At 48.0% G+C, this 16,749-nt stretch overlaps 1 protein-coding gene across 9 annotated transcripts in view; it reads left to right on the top strand.

The window, feature by feature from the left end:
- The window catches only part of Apbb2 (amyloid beta precursor protein binding family B member 2), a 315,732-nt gene that overhangs the window by 230,002 nt on the left and 68,981 nt on the right, over positions 1 to 16,749 (top strand). For all 9 annotated transcript variants that reach the window (XM_051165209.1, XM_051165207.1, XM_051165208.1 and 6 more), the window contains one exon: positions 15,175 to 15,321. In XM_051165209.1, coding sequence (XP_051021166.1) covers positions 15,175 to 15,321 — 147 coding nt within the window. The remainder of the gene's footprint in view (positions 1 to 15,174; positions 15,322 to 16,749) is intronic.

Raw genomic sequence — 16,749 nt, 5'->3', positions numbered from 1 at the left:
GTCTGTGGCCAAAAGGAGGCATAAGCTGGGCGGTGGTGGTACGTGCCTTTAATCTTAGCACTCAGGAGGCAAAGGCAGGCGGGTCACTGTGAGTTCTAGGTCGCTGATCTACAAAGCAATTCCAGGACAGCCAAGGCTACATAGAGAAACCCTGTCTTGAAAAAAAAAAAAAAAAAGAGGGACGGGTAGAATTTAGTGGGGTGTCTTTCTGTCTGTCTGTCTGTGTTTTAATGACATACTCAAGTTTATGACAAAAGGAGGGAGAAATACAGCCAGAATTTCTGTCCCTGGTACACTGCTGTCTGAGAGGAAGGAAGGTGGAGTAGGAATTGGAAAAGCTGAGTTCTGACCCCAGTCTGCTCTGTGATAGTGCTCTGCTTGACTTTAAACGAGCCACTTAACTTCTCTGGACTTCAGTTTTCCCATCTATAAGATGAAGTGATGCTTATCTTTGCCTGGAGACCTCCCAGAGTCAGTGTGCAGACTGAAAGGATGTGTCTAAAGACGGCATAAAATGTTACTGTCTCCCAAATTCTTCCTAGAAAACAGCCCGATGTAACAGCTCCCCAAAGTGGCATTTGTGTGTGTTAGCTGTTTGTGTGTGTTAGCTGTTTGTGTGTGTGTGTGTGTTAGCTGTTTGGGCCATTGTGGGCATCCAGTCTCTGGTGGTATTGTGAGGCTTAGTCTAGCCCTTGTGGCCACTCTCTGCCACCTCTAAGGCGTCACATGCACACAGTCTCTGAGCCTAGAACTGATGATTTCAACAGTTGCACTTTTTACCATTGTCTTGGAGTGCTGTAAATAGCATGAAAGCAGAGAGGGACCTGTGCAGCCTACACTGGCTTTAGTGACAAACACTGACAAGCGTGTGAAGTGCCTCCTTGTACACCAGCCGCACAAGAAGTTCTGACCTTTGATGCAGACAGAAGTCAGTGGCATAAAGAATTCCCTGCTCCCTTTTAGTGGACCTGGCTGTTTGCTGGTGTGTTTTATAGATGCAGCGAGCCTGGGAGCAGTTTTTGACTGGCTGTATTTAGCGTATGTGTCTATGTGTAAGAGAGAGAGATTGTTCACTTTGCATGGAATAGATTACTCTCCCTTTTCTCTTATGGAGCACACTTGTTAAAGCAGTCATCAATCCAGAGCCCCAGAGTGGTGCAGCACGAGGCAGGAAGAGGCACCCAGCCTCAGAGGACAGACACTAGGACCTCCAGTTCAAGGCCAGTCCAAGCTGAGCCCCCAGAGGCCTGGTGGGAAGATTTAGCCTTAACACATATGGCTTTAGATTGGAGGGGGCGGGACTGTTGCTGATTTTGTCATTTTGGTGTGCTAGAGACTAAGCCCAGGCCTTTGGTCATGCTGGGTAAATTTGCTACCACTAAGTGCTTTATTAGTTTGTTTTTTTTTTTTTTTTAAACAAAAAATCGAAGTTCTACATAAATACCAGTACTATGGATGATGCTAAGATTGCCCGGCTGCACAGGAGAATGCGGGCCCCTTACTCTGCACCCTTCCCCAGCATTTACATTGATTTGATGAGGCTTTGTGGCCAGCTCTGGCCCGCTGCCATTAGCAGCATTAAAACTGAAGAGATGGGCGTGATAAGTGATGGACACCTATAGAACATTTCCCCCCAATATTTTTTCATTTGTTTCTGTGACTTAAAATGTTAACCTTGGAGAGAAACTGACATAGGACGCTGAGGCATTTAGCTGACTTGGGAGCAGGTTTTAGTGTGTTATGCATAAATTCCATCCTGGTCCTCTGAGCTGCATAATGAGCCTCTCCATATTGAAAGCTCAAACATTGCCACAGCAGCTTTGTAAAGGAAAACATTTCACTGGGGCCAGTTTATAGTTCAGAGTTTTAGTCCATTGTCATCATGGCAAGAAGCATGGCAGCGTATGCAGGCAGACATGGTGCTGGAGAGGGAGCTGAGAGTTATACATCTGGATCAGAAGGCAGCAGGAAGAGAGTGACACTGGGCCTGGCTTGAGCTTCTGAATCCCACCCCCAGTGACACACAAGGCCACATCTCCCTCAAGGCCATGCCTCCTCCAAGGCCACACCTCCCCAAGGCCACACCTCCCCAAGGCCACACCTCCCCCAACAATGCCACGCCTCCTCCAACAAGGCCACACCTCCCCAACAAGGCCACACCTCCCCAACAAGGCCACACCTCCCCAAGGCCACACCTCCAATAATGTCACTTCCTGTGGGGGCCATTTTCATTCATACCACCACACTGAGCCTAATCCCTGCCCTCTCTCTATGAGTCTTTGCCAGCTTTAAGTGGTTCACCGCTTCCTTCTCTTCTCATTGTCATCCCCGCTCTTGTGATCAGATCAAATCCGTAGTTACATCTCTCAGAACCTGGGGGATCCATGGGTCCTGTTGCCGCACAGCATGCTCTGTCTGTATATCTCCTTGTTGCTCTGCCCACCCATAGAGGACTTTCTAGTTTCTAGAACTACCAGGCTTCACAGGGGCCCGCAGCCATCTCCCCAGGTATACACTTGAGTACGCAAACACATTATGCAGAATCAGGGTAAAATGTGGTTGTGGTAAGACTAGGCACAGCGCCTACGTGAGTCTACAGGGGCCACAGCTGTTCATTCCAGCTCAGCCAGCACCAGGTGGGAGCACCCAGTCAAGTGACCAATTGGGAGGCGACTGAGTGAGGAGCTCCACTCTTACCTCTCAGACTAGCCTGTTCATAGAAGCATCTACTCTGTGGGTTTTTTGTTGTTGTTGTTGTTTTGTTTTTGTTTTTGTTTCTTCTTGTAAGGATGTATAGGGCGTGTCTTCGGTCCATCTGTCCATCTGTCTATCTTCAGGTCAAGCGTGAGATGCATCTACACCTCTGGAATTTGCCCTTAAAGGTCTCCTTTTTACTTTTTACATTTGTTTATTAGTTTATTTATTGATTGATAGGGTCTTACTACATAGCTGTGACTGACCTCAACCCCACTGTGTAAAGTAGGCTGGCTTTGAACTCACAGAGATCCACCTGCTCTGTCTCCTGAGTGCTGGGATTAGCACTGTGCCCAACACACTTCTCACTTACAAATTCATGTATTCCTACTCTTCAGAACTCACTGTGTCTAATGCATAAAGCAAATTCTTAAAATGCTCTGGTTCCGAGCTGACCTCCCTCATCTCTGTGGGGCTGGGGAAGCCCATGAGGCTGGGAGTGTTTTGGTGAGAGGATGTACAGACAAGGAGGCCTTTCAGGATAGCCTTCCACCCTTGTTGCCCTGTCACTCACAGAAATACCCATGGTTCTTAGCAGCAGTCCCCCCAATGCTCTTGGGACTTGTGTTTACTGGGCTGTGAAATGAGGCGGTCAGGTTCTAAGATTCCCCAGAGCCCTGTGTTCGAGGACCTGTGCTGTGGTTAAATGCATTTCCTGAGTGAGTAGCTCGTTCGGAGTCGGCTTTGAGAACTAAATGGCTCATAAATGCGCCTTGGGGCTGGCAACAGCACTGCTTTTCATTGAGTTCTTTGTAGGTCTTCACATGCTATGAACTCATTTCAGAAACTTGATAAAAAGTTCCAGATCTTTACGTTTTTGATGAGGGGTACAACAAAACCTCTCTTGAAGACCAATAGTAAAAGTTAAAATGAGTCCTGCAAAGGGCAGTAATTAGAGCTAAAAGTTACCAGGGCATTAGGGATTGCTGTAAGCCCGCCTTCCTATGCATGGACTCACTTAACCTCTGCAGCAGTCAGGCTGCATGCTAAGGGGGCTGGGCACACTGCACTCCCACTCCCAAGCCCTTCGGGTAACTTACCTTGCAGCCGAGGGAGGGGCCAATCACAGGACTCGCAAGTTCAAGGCAAGCCAGTTAAATGAAAGTACTAGGTGTAGGGGAAGTGACGAAAGGGAAAAGAGCTAGGGAGATGCTGGCTGAAGAGGCTGCCCACACCGAGTTAGTGAATACGGAAGCGGGGCAGCTGGAGCGGGCCTGCGGTCACGTTTGTGTTGCGGTCAATAGACAGCCTTGTTTTATGAGTTTTACCTTATTTAGCATGCATTATTGATTCACTAATGTTAACACGTCACTATCAGTGTTGACCCCTCGTCTGAACTACATGTCTAACACATGTTTTTCTTCATTAAATCTTCTTGGGTTTAGGAGCATTTTTGGCGGTGTTCTTGGGGATTGGTGGCAGCAGTGGTGGTAGTGGTATTTGTGTGTCTTGTATGCAAAAATATATATGTATACATCCAGATATGCGAGTATGCATACACACACACATATGTAGGCCAGGGCGTATGTCGGGTGTCTTCCTCAATTTCTCTTGCCTTTTTTTTTTTTTAAACCTGAAACTCACCAGTAAGGTTAGGCTGGCTGACCAGTGCACAGCTGGGGATCTGCCTGTCTCTGCTTCCCATGCCCTGGGATTGCAGATTTCACCTCCATCTGTTGGTCTCTAGCTTTTACGTGAGTTCATATACTTATAAATAGACACTGTTGATGAGCTTATCACCCCACACCCTTTGAGGACCATTTTACATAGGAAAATCCCGACGAAGAGGTAAAAGCATATGGGAAAACAAAGCACAGGGCAGGCCAGGGGAAGGACACTTGTTTAAAGCGTGAGAGCCGGAACAAGAAGGCGAGGTGACACTTTGCTGCACTTCAGCTGGGGACGTGCAGACTGGCGGCTCACTTACAGTTTCAATTCTGAGGTTTCAAATGAGTTAGCAAGTGAGCAGACTTGAAAATGTGGTCTGTGCCCTACCAAGTATTGAAAGCTTTTGCACGTGAGCTGCTCAAAAGAGGAACTTTAGTGAAGCTCCCCCCCCCACAAGGGGAGGGGGGCATCATTTGTGGCGGGATCTCCTGCCACAGCACATTCCAGGGTAGAAGATCAAACAGGTTCTGAATTGCCTCAGACACTTCCTAGAGAGCATGCTTATGTCAAACCATTGGCTAGAATAATAGTAACAGTCTTGTTTGTAGTATTGCATTTTTCTTTGCAAATATACTTGCTGCTTAAAGATGGGCCTGCTTTTCCCAGGGTACCCTAGGTCTGTCCATGCCATGCTTCCTCAGGCTAGTGATGATGATGGGGACAGCCTATCTCTCTTGGTTCCAGGCCCTCTATGCTCCTTTCCCCTGTTCCAGCATCTCCCCTAAAGCTTACGTGACAACCCTGCTTTCCCTGGCAGAACAAAACATTGCACTTCTCACGTGAATTGTGGCTTCACTCTGTGCTTACCCTATGCAAAACCTCCTCAGCTCTGCAGCCGAAACACAATCTGTAGTGTAAATCAGCCGTGTGGAGCTGGGAACATGCGTCCCCCCACCCCCGGTCTCTTCCCGGGCTCCTTTGGGGGACAAAACTGAGCTACACTCACGCTTGTGGGGAGTAAGAATGGTTTCCAAGGCGCACAGGGGTCTGTGCTTGGGCAGGAACAAAAGCAGGATTCTGCGAGGTGCACTCCTCAGCCTACGGGTCCTCGTCAGCCAGCAGATACCTACTGAGTGCGCTGCCTGTGCCTAGCCTTCCTCCGGTGGATGTCTCTCTTCCTAAAGAAGCAGATACAGAGATCAGAATGGTAGAGCTAATGCTGCAACTAGGCTGCCTCTGTCCCTCCATGGCATCCCTGGCTTGGTTTCCTGTCCCATGAGATCTAGGTGGTGACCCCCGCACACACTATGAGAGTTGAAGCTCGCTCAGCTTACTGTGCAGCCTTACACAGTGCAGCTGCACGCCCTGTGTCTCCGCCTCTCATTTAGAAAATGAGAAGCTGGGTGGTGGCGGCGCACGCCTTTAATACTAGCACTCGGGAGGCAGAGGCAGGCAGATCTCCTGAGTTCAAGGCCAGCCTGGTCTACAGAGTGAGTCCAGGACATCAAAGGTTACAAAGAGAAACCTTGTCTCGAGAAATAAATAAATGAATAAAAAGAAAACGAGAGCTACGGCACCCAAGTTGCTGGTGGTGTAAGAACATGTTTCGCTGCGTCTTATCAAGCACGTAGCACTTGGACTGTGGTCTGTAAGTGGCACAGAATAAGCCTCTAATAAACTATCCGCCAGTATGAAGGTGAACATTGTAATATACCTACAAGTGTGTGCTTAAACACACACACATTCCATGAATATTTCTGAAGCATTGGGCCCCATATCGAAGTTAAACCTACCTCTGTCCAATTTTTCCACTAATTAAAAATAGTCCTCAAAGCCAGGCTGGTTCCTGGGCAGGAAATGACTAATACAATTAAGTACGCTTATCCTAAGCCACAACCCAGAGGGCCTGCCTCTGACACCGGGGGAGAATCTCTAAGATCCTGGCTGTAAAAATGTGGGTAGGGGCAACCTCTGCCTGCACCTCTGTTCAGCTACTGTCGGAGCAAGCTCTCATCAGCCAATGCCTGCCTTGAGTCGGAGTGACACTTGTGTTTCTCTGTGTAAATTAACAAGCTGACATTCTGGCTTTTACTTTTAAGGTTATGACTTGCTCCTGGAGCGATGGTTCAGCGCACTCCGCAGCTTAGCAACAGGGCCAGGTCTTTTAATGATGTATAGGCAGAATTGACTCAGGCTGAGAGCCATCTTCCCAGTGGTACCATAGCAGGAGTGTATGAGCAGGCAGCCTCAAGGACGGATGCTGGAGACATTTCCGCCATGTGTCACCCCTTACCAAGCGGCATGGTGTAAGTCCTTCATAACCATCACCTTCGTAGATGGGCCTGGCAGCTATGAGTATAGCACAAACTTTCACCATAGAGCCGTCTTGCTCTAAGAATCAGCAAGAGTAAGATTTAAATGAATGGCACTGGTCTGCCCGGCGTCCCAGAGGGCCTTGAGTTGTGTTTTCTGCCTGAGTGCTCACAGGCCGTCTACGGTGGCAGCAGAAGCTCAGGGCTGCTACAGAACGTGTTCTGGGGCCTCCCCAGCCAAGGTCGCTGCCACGGTGAGTGAATAATTCACCAGGCCAACGACTTGTTTCCTTCAGGAGGGAAAACTGGGTCAGGCTCCACTCAAGGGAGCCCCCAGACACCCCGACAGAGCCCACAGCATCCTGGAGCTGGGAAGCATTTTGCTGTTTCTAAGCTGTGACGAAGCCTGATTTCCTTTCTTTCTTTCTTTTTAATATTGTATATGAATACTTTACCTGTTATTCTCATAGCCTTTGAAAAAGGTGATGATTGCTGGGCGTGGTGGCTCACGCCTTTAATCCCAGCACTTGGGAGGCAGAGGCAGGTGGGTCACTTGAGTTCGAGGCCAGCCTGGTCTACAAAGCGAGTCCAGGATACACAGAGAAACCCTGTCTCAAAAAAAAAAAAAAAAAAAAAAAAAAAAAAGAAAGAAAGAAAAAAGAAAAAGAAAAAGAAACAAAAGAAAAAGGTGACAATGGTGTCGTGCCTTCCTTTCAAGAGATATACAATTTGGATGTCGAAAGACATGGGACTTCCCAAAATCTGCCATGGAACTTGCAGGTCTGCCAGCCTTCTTAAAGCGCCTAAAGCCAGGTGATTTGGCCTTCTGCAGAGGGCGGGGCATGCCACCTCCTTTCCCTTTCTTCCCATCCAGAGTGTGTTCTTAAGGATGGACCATCTCTAGTTGGAAAAATAAAACAAGCATTGGCACTGTTGCCATGGGAAGTGTTCCCTAGCGCCAGCACATTTGACTCGGAGCAAACGCTGGCTCCCCGTTCTCCCTGGGCCCCAAGTGACTGTGCTCCTTGCTGCACTCTCCATACAGTTGTATCCTACTGTTTTGTCCGCAGTGCTGAAGTTGCCAACCCCTTGGTGTGGCAGCCCAAATGAATGTGCCCTTGTAGAATTCTTTTTTTTTTTTTTTTAATGTGTGAGTGCTTTGCTTACATGCGTGCCTGGGGATGATGGCGGTAAGAAACAGTCGGTGGACTCCTTGGCACTGGAGTTACTCATGGTTGTGAGCCACCGTGTATGTAGTTGCTAGGAATCGAACCTGGGTCCGCGACAAGAGTGGCAAATGTTCTTAGCTGCTGAGCCATCTCTTCATCCCTCACTTGCTGAGTTTTGAAGCACTGCTCAATGGAGTGTCTCTTGAGGCATCCCTCTTCCTTGGCATGCAGTAAGCATAAAAAAAAATTCTTATAAGTGAGTGAATCCATTGTCTTACAAGCTCAGCACAGCACCACACCCTTCAGGAAGCTGTCTGACTCACTCTGAGTCAAAACCCCTCAATGGGCTCCCGGCCGATGCAGCTTGTTGCTGTTATTTTAATGGTAGGGCCTAATAAACGCTTAGTACTACGCTATAGCTATTGCAGCGGTGTTCTTTAACCTGCATTCACAAGCACAATATTTTAGAACAGCCTTGTCACCCGGGGCAGGGAAGACATTAACTTCCGTTATCTCCCAGCCTCCATCCCGTGCCATCTGCTTCTAATAATTTCTATCTGAACTACCTCCAACCCATAATCCCTAAATACTTGCTAATGTTGTTTATCTGGGCCATTTCTTTCTTTGTAGAACTTCACAGTCCCTACTCTGGGCCCACCTGGCTCTTTCCTGTCCCAAGGCCATCCTCTTCCTTCTCCTCCTCCAGTAGCTGTCTGCTTCTCCCTCCCAAGATCCCATCTGTCCCCCAAGCCTGAGAATTTTCACTCCGTCCCTTCCTTCTGCCTGCCCAGGTATCTGCTTTTTAATCAGCCAATTAGGAATAATTTCCAGGCAAGGTTAAACACGACCGTTTGCTTGTAAACAGTAAGAATCTTGGTGGACAAGCACTTAACAAATACAAGGCACCAGACCTACTCCTACAGCGACTTGTGCTGTTTCCTGCCCTCATTTCAAAGTGCTACAGGATAGATTCCCACTGGGCGTCTACTCATTAGGAGCCTCCAGAGAGCAGGGGCTGGGCCTTCCTCACCTGTGTAGGTCTCCGGAGCTAATTGGTGCTCAGTGGATGTCATTTTCCTAGATACAATTGTTACTGTGGTGCTCAGTAATCAGGCTAAAATGGTCATCCCTACAAATGGGTGTCTTAGGATTATACTGGTAGCATTTAACCTTTTAACTTTTTAACTGTTCTGTGTAAGTCTCTTTAGTTTGTATCCATTTATCTTTTAACTTTGTAACTTGTCTGTGTAAGTCTCTTTAGTTTGTATCTATTTTGAGACCAGAGTCCCTTTCCCTCAGCAGTTACAGCGTTACTCACTATGCTGTGACCAGGGTGACACTTGGTGGACATTAGTCACTGTGTTCTTTCTACATGCGTGGGCTGGCTCACTGGCTTGGGGCAAAGGTCCTCATGGGCCAGGGATGACCTGCAGTACTCTCTCATCTTGCTAATCTGCATTCAAAGTCAGAGGAAGTAAAAGAAAGACCTGGAACTTGGCGGAGGAAGGAGGAAATGATCGGTTCTGGGAAAGAAAAATGATTGCGAGAGAGAGAAAGAGAGAGATGGAGTCTTTAGGAACTGTAGAGAGGAGGGGAAAATGAGCATCCGATGTGCCCTGCCGTATGCCAGACAATATGCCAGCCGCTTTGTTTCTTTGGAATCTCCTGGCGGCCCTAGGAGCTTACGTGGTGTCACTTTGCAGCAAGCCTAGAGCTGCAGCGGCTGAGCACCTGCTGATTGGGCTAGAGAAACCGAGACCTCGAATGCAGGCATAATAAAGCACGGCTTAGAGCTGTGTTCTTTACCACCACACAGACCTTCGGAAAAGGTCGTGTGTGTGTGTGTGTGTGTGTGTGTGTGTGTGTGTGTGTGTGTGTGTCTGCCTGTCTGTCTGTCTGTCTGTCTTGTGTCCCCCACCCCTTCCCCCGCATACCTCTCCAAAGATGGGACTCAGAGGTAACTAACATGGGCCGAGAGACAGCTCAGTCAGTAAAGTACTTGTGTAAGGAGCTCAGTTCAAACTGCAGCAGCCAGGTGGAAAGCTAGACATGTGGCAGCACAGGGCACAGTGACAGTGCATGCGTCTGTCCATTCCCAGCACTGAGGAAGCAGAGACAGGGGGATCCCAGGAGCTCACTGGTCAGGCAGCCAAGCACCATCAGTGATGACCCATCCCAGTAGGGAGATGCTGCCTCACAAAACAGAATGGATGGTTCCAGAGATGTGGCCAGTTGACTTCTGGCCTTCACGCATACACACCTGCACGTGCGCATGCGCATGCACACGCTCGCACACTAGAAAGAAAGGCTAAAATCAGGAACAGCAAGTGTAGTCCTGGGGTTTGAACCAGGCCTTTACACTCAGAGCGCATCCAGCATCGTAACTCTGGGTAGAGAGTGGGGCCGCCTCTCCGCAGCAGATAATCTTAGAGAGTAGGCTTAAGATCAGTGATCTGGGGACTTGCTAGAAATGCAGATTCCTGGGCCCTGCCCTGCTCAGAACTGCCCCATCAGAGACTCTAGGGGAATGACCCTCTTTTCTGTGCTTTAATACACACACCACACACATGGGCACATACATACACCACACACGTGTGCACATGCATACACACATACACACAGCTCATACTCCACATGTGTCATTACTACAGAAGTCTATCCACATGCTCACATCCGGTTGCTAGGGAACTGTTTAAAACTCACCAGTAGAAAGGAATATTTACTGGCAGAAATGATCATAATTAAACATTCACTGCTTTCTTGCTATGTACAGACCCTTAGCTCAGTCACTTGCCGGGTAACACTGTGCTATTCCCATGTCACATATGAGGAGACTGAAACCTGAAGTGGCTGACCACAGTCACCCCCTGTACCCTACGGAGCCACGGCTTGAACCCAGCTCCATCTTTTAGACTGTCCAACCCTGTACCCTGCGGAGCCTCAGCTTGAACCCAGCTCCAACTGTTTACACCGTCCAACCCTGTAGCCTGCAGAGCCTCAGCTTGAACCCAGCTCCATCTGTTTAGACTGTCCAACCCTGTACCCTGCGGAGCCTCAGCTTGAACCCAGCTCCGTCTGTTTAGACTGTCCAACCCTGTACCCTGCGGAGCCTCGGCTTGAACCTAGCTCCATCTGTTTACACCGTCCAACCCTGTACCCTGCGGAGCCTCAGCTTGAACCCAGCTCCAACTGTTTACACCGTCCAACCCTGTAGCCTGCGGAGCCTCAGCTTGAACCCAGCTCCATCTGTTTAGACTGTCCAACCCTGTACCCTGCAGAGCCTCAGCTTGAACCCAGCTCCGTCTGTTTAGACTGTCCAACCTTGTACCCTGCGGAGCCTCAGCTTGAACCCAGCTCCGTCTGTTTAGACTGTCCAACCCTGTACCCTGCGGAGCCTCAGCTTGAACCCAGCTCCGTCTGTTTAGACTGTCCAAACCTTACACCAGTGCTCATCGCCCTCTTAATCGAGTGCTGCTAAGGAATGAGCAGCCGTCAAAATGTATATATTAATTTTTTTTTTCATTTTCAATTTCACTTTTAAAAACTCTTGAAAGGCAAGCGACTTGAATAAAATGATCTTTTGGGGGGGTTGTTTGTTTGTTTGCTTGGGGTTGGTTTTGGTTTGGGTTTTTTCAAGACATGGTTTTTCAGTGTAGCCCTGACCACCCTGGAACTCGCTCTGTAGACCAGGCTGGCCTCGAACTCAGAGATCCACCTGCCTCTGCCTTCCAAGTGCTGATATTAAAAGCGTGCACCACCACTGCTGGCTTGAATGTATATTTTCAAGTCTTCCCTTACCCAAAATGAAGTTTTTGTTTCCAAGAGCCAGTTCGGATAGGTAAGGTAACACAGTGACTGCTTTGAAGCTTCCTGGCCACATGGGGGCAGCACCATGCGGCACTCTGCTCTTTCCTCAACTCTTTGGAAAGGACCAGGTGGAGCCGTCTGTGGAGGAGCGCAGGATTCCCTCTGTCCATTTTGCTTTGATTACATGAAATGGTGGTGAAGCTTTTTAGGTCAGAAACCAAACAACTGCATGGCTGTGATTTTAAATAAATTCATGATGATGGTGGTGGTGGTGGCAGCAGCGGCAGCGGTGGCGGTGGTGGCGACGACGACATAGTTTGGGCTTTTGTTTCCTTATCGGTATGACAAAATTCCGACAATTCAAATGTACTTATGGTAGGTTGGGTGAGTGTATTTTTTTTAAGCCAAGAAAAATGCCATTGTGTTTTCCTGAGTTTGTTTAGATTGAAATCCATCTGTTCTTGCACTCAAGGGACAAAGGGTAGACAATATTCTTTTACCTTCTGTATTGTTAATTAAGAGCCACCCCTTATGGTCTCAAAAGTGGTGGGTTGGACAATGAATGTGTATTTATCTTGGTGAGAACCCTAGTGAATTCAGCCTCTGGTGTGGATGCTGCGGCCTGGACAGGGGCCCTGTGACATGCTCAAAAGGGAATGAGTGGTCTGGGCATGGACAGGAGCTGGGGACCTATTTGTTGGCCAGCCATCCTGATTTGGTGAGCTCTAGGTTCAACAGGAGATCCTGTCTCAGGAAATAAGGTGGAAAAGAGTGAGGAAGACACCCAACATTTACTTCTGGTGTCTACATACATGCACCTGCATACACAGAAGAGCAGTACCCAAAATCCAAAGAACACACACACACACACACACACACACACACACACACACGTAAGAATGCATAATAAACAAAGTGTGTGCAATGCAAGGAAATATCATCCAGACAACAAGTCAGTTCTTCAGAGGCAGGAGGAAATTGACAAGGTCTAAAGGTCAAGGCCATAGGCGGGGCTGTGACCTGATTTTACTAACAAGAGCACGTGTTGGGAGCCAGCGGGAGACACATGTTTGAGTATCCCTGGCTCCCTGGAGAAATAGTGGGGTTGGGCTGCCTATGAGCTCAGACCCAGGAAGTAGGTTTTAATAAAGCACGCGTTTGGTGATGTGTGCCTGGGCGTTTTTGACTAGTCACCTGGAAGAAGAAGGTTTGGTTTGGGGGCTGACAAAGCAGAGCTGCAGGAGGGGCAGGCCAGCCAGCAGACAAGTGTCTTCCCCTCCCTGCAGCTCACTCACACAGGCAGAACGGATGACTGCGAGGGGCTCATCACAGCTGGTCCCCGGAAGGCAGACAGCCGAGGAGCTCTTATAGTCCCTGGGACGGTCTTCTCTTAGGGATTCATTTGTCGTAGACACAGCTCACGCATGCGCTGACTGCACAGCAGCAAGCAGGCACTACCCAGCCCTCCTTCCCCGCTAGGCTGAGAGCGTCTGCGAGCGGTGTGCGGAATGGGTCGCTTCTGTATTTAGCATTTTGTTGAGTTTTCCCCTTGAGGAAGTGTGATTAGCAACCCAGGCAGCGGATTGCACACTCTGGTCACGGTGCTGGAGTGGAGGAGGTTAGACCAGGCTTCATGTTGGTCACACTGGGATAGATTGTCACGTATCTTTGCTTCATTTTCAAGTTGACAACTTCTTTTTGAGAAGTTGTCTCTTGGCTTTCAAGGCAGAAGGTAGCTGTTTGTCTGCCCAGCCTGGCGCTGGGGACAGGATGACCTTGGGATGCAGGGAGGCGTGAGAGAACATAATTCGGATCATCTGGGGCAGCAAATGTGGGATCAAGAGCATTGCTCACGCTGTGTGTTGTGTTTCATGTCTTGGGACTAAGAACATAACTGATTTTTTTTTTTTTTTTGGTTTGTGTGTAGATGATAGATATATACATACATACACACATAGCTACATAGATACATAGGTACATAGGTAGATACACACATATATACATACACACATAGATGATAGAAATGTAGATAGATACATGATAGATAGATAGATACATAAATATATAGATAGATGATTGATAGTTTTTTTCATACAGTATATTCTGATTACAGTTTTTTCCTCCTCTTAACTCCTCCCAGATCTTCCCCACATCCCCACATCCCCACCCTATCTTGCTGTCTCTCATTAGAAAACAAACAGGCATCTTTTAAAAATGAATATAATAATAATAATAATAATAATAATAATAATAATAATAATAATACAAAGATGGAATAAAATAAAAGCATATAAACCTGAATAAGATAAAATAAATGAACAGAAATTTAAATTTTAAAAAAAGAGCTGAAGAAAAAGCACAGGAAACACATATAGACATGTGCACACACACACACAAATCCCATGAAGACACAAAAATCCAAAACCGTAATATATAAATACAATACCTATAAGGGGAGACATGTTTAAAGCATTATGAGACAAAGAAAAAAACCCTCCAAAACAGATCTGTTGGCATCTACTGCAGGGCATGGAGCCTGCCCTTAAGTGTAATCTGGGACCCATCTAGCTGAGGCCTTGTGCGTTTTACCACAGTCTCCATAAGTTCAGATGGGAGTCAGCCCTGTTGTGTCTAGAAGCCTTGTTTCCTTGGTGTTCTCCATGCCCTCTAGAACTTATAATCTTCCTGCCTCCTCTCCCGCAGAGTTCCCTAAGAGGAGGGCTTTGTCAGAGATACCCCATTTGGGACTGAGTGTTACACGGTCTCTCACTCCCTGCATACTGTCTGGCTCTGGGTCTCTGTATTCATCCCCACCTGCTGCAGGTGGAAGCTCCTGTGATAACGGCTGAACAAGGCACTGTTCTATGAGTGTAGTAGCATGTTCTCGGGAGTCATGTATTGCTGTGCTCCATTAGCAGAACAGCAGTATTTCATTTTCCTGTAGGTCTTCGGCCTATCCTGCCTCAGGTTCTCAGCCACTCGAGTGGTGTTGGCATTGGTTTCCTCTCATGGAGTGAGCCTTAAACCCAATTGGATAGCAATGGGTTGTCCCTACAACCTCTGTACCACCGTTGCACCAGCATTTCGGGCAGACAGGTTGCCTCTGTAGACTGAAGGGTTCGTAGCTGGGTTAGTGTTTACTGTTCTCCTCTGGTAACAGAAAATAAGCACATGCTGATCTTATTTACGTTAAAGGGAAACAGTGAATACTAGAACTTTCCAAAGAAGGGCAGGGAACAATAAATAAAATACCTCTAAATGTTAGAGAGTACATGGGATTTGTGCTTAGAAAATACTGCACCACGCCACACAAACCATAAGCATTTTGGGATTGGATGTACAAACTGTGACAATCTCATCTTCCAGCATTTGCGCGTTTGCTGACTGAGTCGGGAGATCAGCCACAGCAAGACAAACGAGAGCGCACTGAGCAGACCCTGCAGTTGCCCTGTAGCTCCAAGTAACAAGATACAGGTGGGCCCCAACCGCTGGGTCACCTGTTGCCTTCTGACTTTGTCTTCCAGTGTTTTGCTGTGCGCTCTCTGGGCTGGGTAGAGATGGCAGAGGAAGACCTCGCCCCCGGGAAGAGCAGTGTTGCTGTCAACAACTGCATCCGGCAGCTTTCCTACTGTAAAAATGACATCCGAGACACAGTCGGCATTTGGGGAGAGGTAAGTCAGCCATGGAAACGGTCACGTAGCTACTTTCCTACGTCCTGCCGTGTCTCCTGAAACCCGAGGCTCCGTGAGGCCTTGTAGTGAGGGGCTCCATGTGTTTGCCAAGGGCAGTAGGCAGATACTGTCAGCATGACGCACCAGCGTAGCTAACAGTTTGCCCCAACCACATGCCACTCAGGACGGTGCCCCTAGGAAAGAGCATTTCTCAGTGGCTGAATGAGCTCCCTGACCTTCTAATCCTCAGAGATCCATCATTGACCTTTCGTAGCTCGGAAGCCTTCCCACTTATGTGTGCACAATGAAATGTCCACCTTGTAACACTTTTGGGGCGAGACAAACCAGAACTTTCAGAGTGACATATGATTCCCACACCTGCGGTCCTGCTCTGAAAGGTGGCCCACTGCCCTTAGCGTTCTTGGTTTGGAAGCTGACAGTCACTGCTCACGAGCTGTGGAATTAGTGGCTACGTGTTGTCTCACTTTTAACAAAGCAAGTCTACTTTGAACTATTAGTTGAGATAATATGTAAGGGCTCACAACTAAAAAGATAAGAGAATATCCGGATAGAGAGTAATGAGGAAATACCCCTGCATTTGCATTAAGAATACATCAAACAAACAGGCTGGGCGGTGGCGGCGCATGCTTTTAATCCCAGCACTCAGGGAGGCAGAGGCAGGTGGCCTGCTGTGAGTTCAAGGCCAGTCTTGTCTACAAAGGGAGTCTAAGACAGCCACAGCTATACAAAGAAACCCTGACTCAAAAAACCAAAAGAAGAAGAGGAAGGAGAAGGAGAAGGAAGGAGGAGGAAAAAAGAAAGGAGAAGGGGAAGAAGGAGAAGGAGAAGAAATAATCATTCAAACGGGGAAAGCCATATTCATGCTCTGTGGCCTGCAGAACATAGCGGGAGCGTCTTAACTAGTGCTCGGCACGTGTCCCCCCAACAGAACATGGGTAGGAAACTTTGCTTTCGGACTGGACTGCTTACAACTGCGCTGTCAGTTTTGCCTAGCAGCAGCACATCATGATAAGAAGCAGGTTCCCACGTGTCCCCGAGGTCGTCTGTCCCGAGGAAGAGCCTTGCCATGGGCTGGGCTATGTTGCTAACCAGACTCTCTGATCTCATGCATGGGAGAAGAGACTTCACTGTCTCCCAGGGGCTGTCCAATCACGCAGGACAGACTCTGACACTGAAGTGTGACATCACAACACATCTCTGGACAAGAAATGTAATAGCCTTTGCTCTCCTCCAGTCAAAATACTGGCTTTCCCATCCTTGGCTAGGGTTTACAGGAAAGTTTTCTGCCATGTACACGAACACCATTTGCAGATAGCCAATCCATCGTTCGGGCTCTGTGGGGAATGCTTTGGCCACACGAGTCCATGCAAGTTGCCATTTTGTTAGTGATTTCAATTACAAACTTTA

Source organism: Acomys russatus, chromosome 22, assembly GCF_903995435.1.
Source record: "Acomys russatus chromosome 22, mAcoRus1.1, whole genome shotgun sequence".
Lineage (NCBI taxonomy): Eukaryota > Metazoa > Chordata > Mammalia > Rodentia > Muridae > Acomys > Acomys russatus.
Note: the sequence above shows the minus strand (reverse complement) of the source record. Positions and strands in the feature narration are given on the sequence as shown.